Here is a 3738-nt window from a genome sequence, read left to right as displayed (position 1 = left end):
GCTATGCGCCACAGAAAGTGCTTTAGAAGAAATCAGCTGATTATAACAGACTCTTTCCCTTCCTACCCACCAATAAAGAACATTGTCAACAACAACAAAAAACAGACCATAAATAGATTTATGGAGGAAGAAGACAGAAGAGATCTTACAACGGATTCAGAGGATAGCTTTCATTTTTTTCTATCTTGTTTGAGAAAATACTCAAGCATAATATCAAACATAGAGGATTTTTTAAAATGACAATGCCCATAACAGAACATTCTAGAATAAGTACGGAAACATCTTTTTATTATGTAATCCCTCAGGTTATCCTAAAAGATTCAACAAATATAATAAAAATACATAGAATTGCAGGTTCTTTTCTTTTTAGAATTATAGCTGAAAGTTTATTTATTTCAAAAACTCAGTTCAATAATGCTCACTTTAGTCCAGCTCAGTCCATAGATCTCTGATGGGGAACTTTTTCTTTCTATAGTTTCTTCTTGTGCAAATGCTGCAAAGCTGCCTCTCTGACAGTCAATCTCACTCATCTGAGACTCAGCACCTGTGTCTTACCTTAATACCTTTCTAGTTATAATGCACCACTAGAAGTAGTGTTATCATTCTTCTATCTCCCACTTGGTGAGATCACATTGTACGATGTATTATTAATATGAACTGTTTCACATGAAACACTTACTGTACATAGTATTCTCACCAAACTGTGATAACTGTGATTAAATTCAGTGTAAACAAATGCCATATGTTGCCACCCCTCAAAAATTCCTGCCCCCCTCGCCACCCCATAGATATTTTTCTAGATCCGCCCCTGCCCAGGGGGCTGTGTAGGCTAATATATTAGTGGTTATAGCAGTGCGCTTGTGCTCTGAGAAGGTTGCAAGTACCCAGTTTGATCCCCACAGCCTGCATTCTGTGCTGTGCTACAAGTGCTACAAGTTTGGTGGCACTGCAATGATCTAAAGTGTAATAATTGGCTTTTTTATGCTTATAATAACAATGAAAAATCTAAAAAAAAAATGTAATAGCCAATAATTACAATGTATATCATTGTAGTTCCACAAAACTTGTAGCACACATAGATAACCTCATCTAGTTCAGACTACAACTCTTACTTTTGGAATAAACCTTTGCAAAGCTAATTACAGTAGAAACATAGCAATGAAATAACAAACATCTGTGTTCAATTAAAGTAATAAACATATTTTTCTGAAACTATCAATTCATATCCGTCATATCAGATAAACAATACACCTTGTAACATTTATACTGGCTTAATATAATTTGTTTACACATATATATGAATTGACACATTTTGTTACAACTTTTAAAATCTTCAAAAAGTGAATTTCACAGTTTTATCCCAATTATGCTTTTGTTCTGGTAAGTTAATTGAAACCTTTTGAACCGCTCTTCGTCTGGCCCGTCACCCAGAACCTGTTTGCCATGGGAGACCCTACCAGGGGCATTGAAGCCCCCGACAACATAGCCTCTGGGATCACTGAACACTCAAACCCCTCCACCACGATAAGGTGGCGGTTCAAGGAGGGGATTTTTTTTTTTTTTTTTATTGTTTTTTTTTTTGTCTTTTTTTAATATGCATATCAAAAGCTGTTGCCTTTATTTACATGAGAAAACAGTTTGAAGCTGGATTTTTCATAAGTGCTTCTGGCAACCTGGTGGCCTGTGTTTGTCTAGTAGCCTCTGTAGGGAGGAAATCTTCTGTTGGCCTGCAGGCCTCTGGTCGGATGGTGGTTTCCATGTGTGGGGGGGCCTTGGTTCATGTACAGTCCTGCGTCTCGATGGTGGCTTGTATGCAGATGATGGCCAGCATTGATGTAGACGCTTGGGTTTGGGTTGAAGCCTCCGTTTGGATTCTGTCTCCTGTTTTCATGGTGGGGGCCTCTAACTGTGGAACCACATCTGTTTCTTTGGGGCCTGTTTTGCATGGGCGCCTCTTTTTGACAGGAAGCTTCAGTTTTCATGGACTCCTCTGTTTGTGAGGAAGCTTCATGATGTTCTTTTTTCAAAGGAAGTTTCAACTCTGCGGACAATTGTGAGACTTGAGTTTTCAAAGACTTGATCAGTTCCTCCTGTTTCTTGAGTCTGGAGTCATTTTCAGTTTTAGTATTCAGCTGTTCCTCATATTTGAGCCTCAGCTCTCGTTCTTCTACAAAAGCCTCTGCCATCCTCCCTTCTCTACTGGCGTTTTTCTCAGCCTGCCTCTTCAGGAAGGCGAGCTCATGCAGGACACTGACGCACACTGTAACTGTGGGAATGCGTGGTAACTTTGACGCACCTGTAGGCTGGGTTACAGTGAATGTTTCCTGCTTCTCCTCTTTCTCTTCACTTTTGAGTCTCATGCTACGTTCACGTTCTAAACTTTTTTCCAGTTCTGCGATTTGTTCCTTCTGAGCTTTGCAGTCAACCTGAAACTCGATTCTTTGTTCTCTCTCCTCATGCAGATCACAAGTCCTCTCGTGCAGCTCTGTTTTTAGAGCAGTAACCTGCTGAGTGAGGTCGTTGATGTGTTTGAGAGCCTCTTCGATGCACATCGAGCGAGGGCTCATCGTAACCGCTGATGCATGGCGTGGCATCCTGTTGCTTTGATAGAACTTGGGGCGGTCAACATCAGTTTTCCTGTTGGCCCCGGTGTGCCATGGCTTTCTCTTGTTTTTATCTGGTTTGGAAGACACATAATGAAGTGGGTTATCAAAATGTGGAGAATCTGCATGTTTGTATTGACCAACAAAATGCTTACCATGATGGTGTGAGTACGGTGCCTCAGAAGAAAGACCCGCACTGGGCTTAGTCTTTGGTTCTTCTAACCTCGGAGATGGCTGACATGCTTGCTGGACCTCATCTGAGTTAAGAGACGTAGATTCAGCAGCGAGAGATGAATTCAGCTGAACCTCCGCTAAGGGGGGATCCTCAAGGGTAGCAGAAGAAACGGTTTCCCCTTGGATCTCTGGACCGTCTTCTGCTTTGCTGAGATGAAGCTCGCTGGTGACAGAGCTGTCGTCTTCAGCTGGGAAAATAATGGCCTCATAGTCGACCTGGATGGGGAGGTCCACCATGTCTTCCCATGAAAGTTTAGCTGGAGAGGTTTTGTTTCCAAAAACAAACTGTTTCTGCTCCATGGCTAACTTTCAATCAATCAGAATATCGACCTAAAAGGCGTGTGATATCTGAGAACGATGTTTGGCTAGTTTCGCTAAGATTCGAACGTGCTTCTCAAAAGCGATCTGTCTTGATGAAGGTCTGGAACAGATAAGACCACTGAGCTCAGATCCCTTCCAAAGTCTGTGATGTCATCAGCAGTCTCTTTGTGACATCACATGCCAGGTGTTATCCAACATTCTAATCCCAACTGCCGAACACGGAATGCATTTTTTAAAATAGTTCAGCAGTTTTTTTAAACAATAACTTTCTTCTTTGTTCAATTTGGGTTATTTCTGGTTTTCTTTTATTGATCAAATAAAAAGTTATTCAAAGAAAAATATATGCTTTGAAATGTAATTTTCCTTGAATATTTTTTAAGATTTCTCATAGTTTTGTATTTCAGTTTTACAATCAAATACAGACATTTATAAACATTATTTAACTAAAGTATTACTGTCTTCAAAGACCTCATTACCTACCTTATACCACCCAAGAAGATTCAACACATGTTGGTAACGATGTTGCTAGGCAACATAAGGTGGATCAGGTATAGTTTCTGTTCTACATTTACTACAACAG

General features: G+C 40.3%; 1 protein-coding gene across 1 annotated transcript; it reads right to left on the bottom strand.

The window, feature by feature from the left end:
• Positions 1-1978: 1978 nt before the first annotated feature.
• On the bottom strand, positions 1979-3074 carry LOC119777837. The gene is made up of 3 exons (XM_038276842.1): positions 2759-3074; positions 2061-2677; positions 1979-2017 (listed from the first exon to the last, which is right to left on the bottom strand). Exons 1-3 carry the CDS (start codon positions 3072-3074, stop codon positions 1979-1981), a joined length of 972 nt encoding a protein of 323 aa, XP_038132770.1.
• Between the last annotated feature and the right edge of the window lie 664 nt (positions 3075-3738).

The sequence above is a fragment of the Cyprinodon tularosa genome, unplaced genomic scaffold (genome assembly GCF_016077235.1).
Source record: "Cyprinodon tularosa strain WSP-4 unplaced genomic scaffold, ASM1607723v1 ctg128, whole genome shotgun sequence".
Taxonomy (NCBI): Eukaryota; Metazoa; Chordata; class Actinopteri; order Cyprinodontiformes; family Cyprinodontidae; genus Cyprinodon; species Cyprinodon tularosa.
The sequence above is the reverse complement of the archived record's forward strand: the minus strand, read 5'-3'. Positions and strand labels throughout refer to the sequence as shown.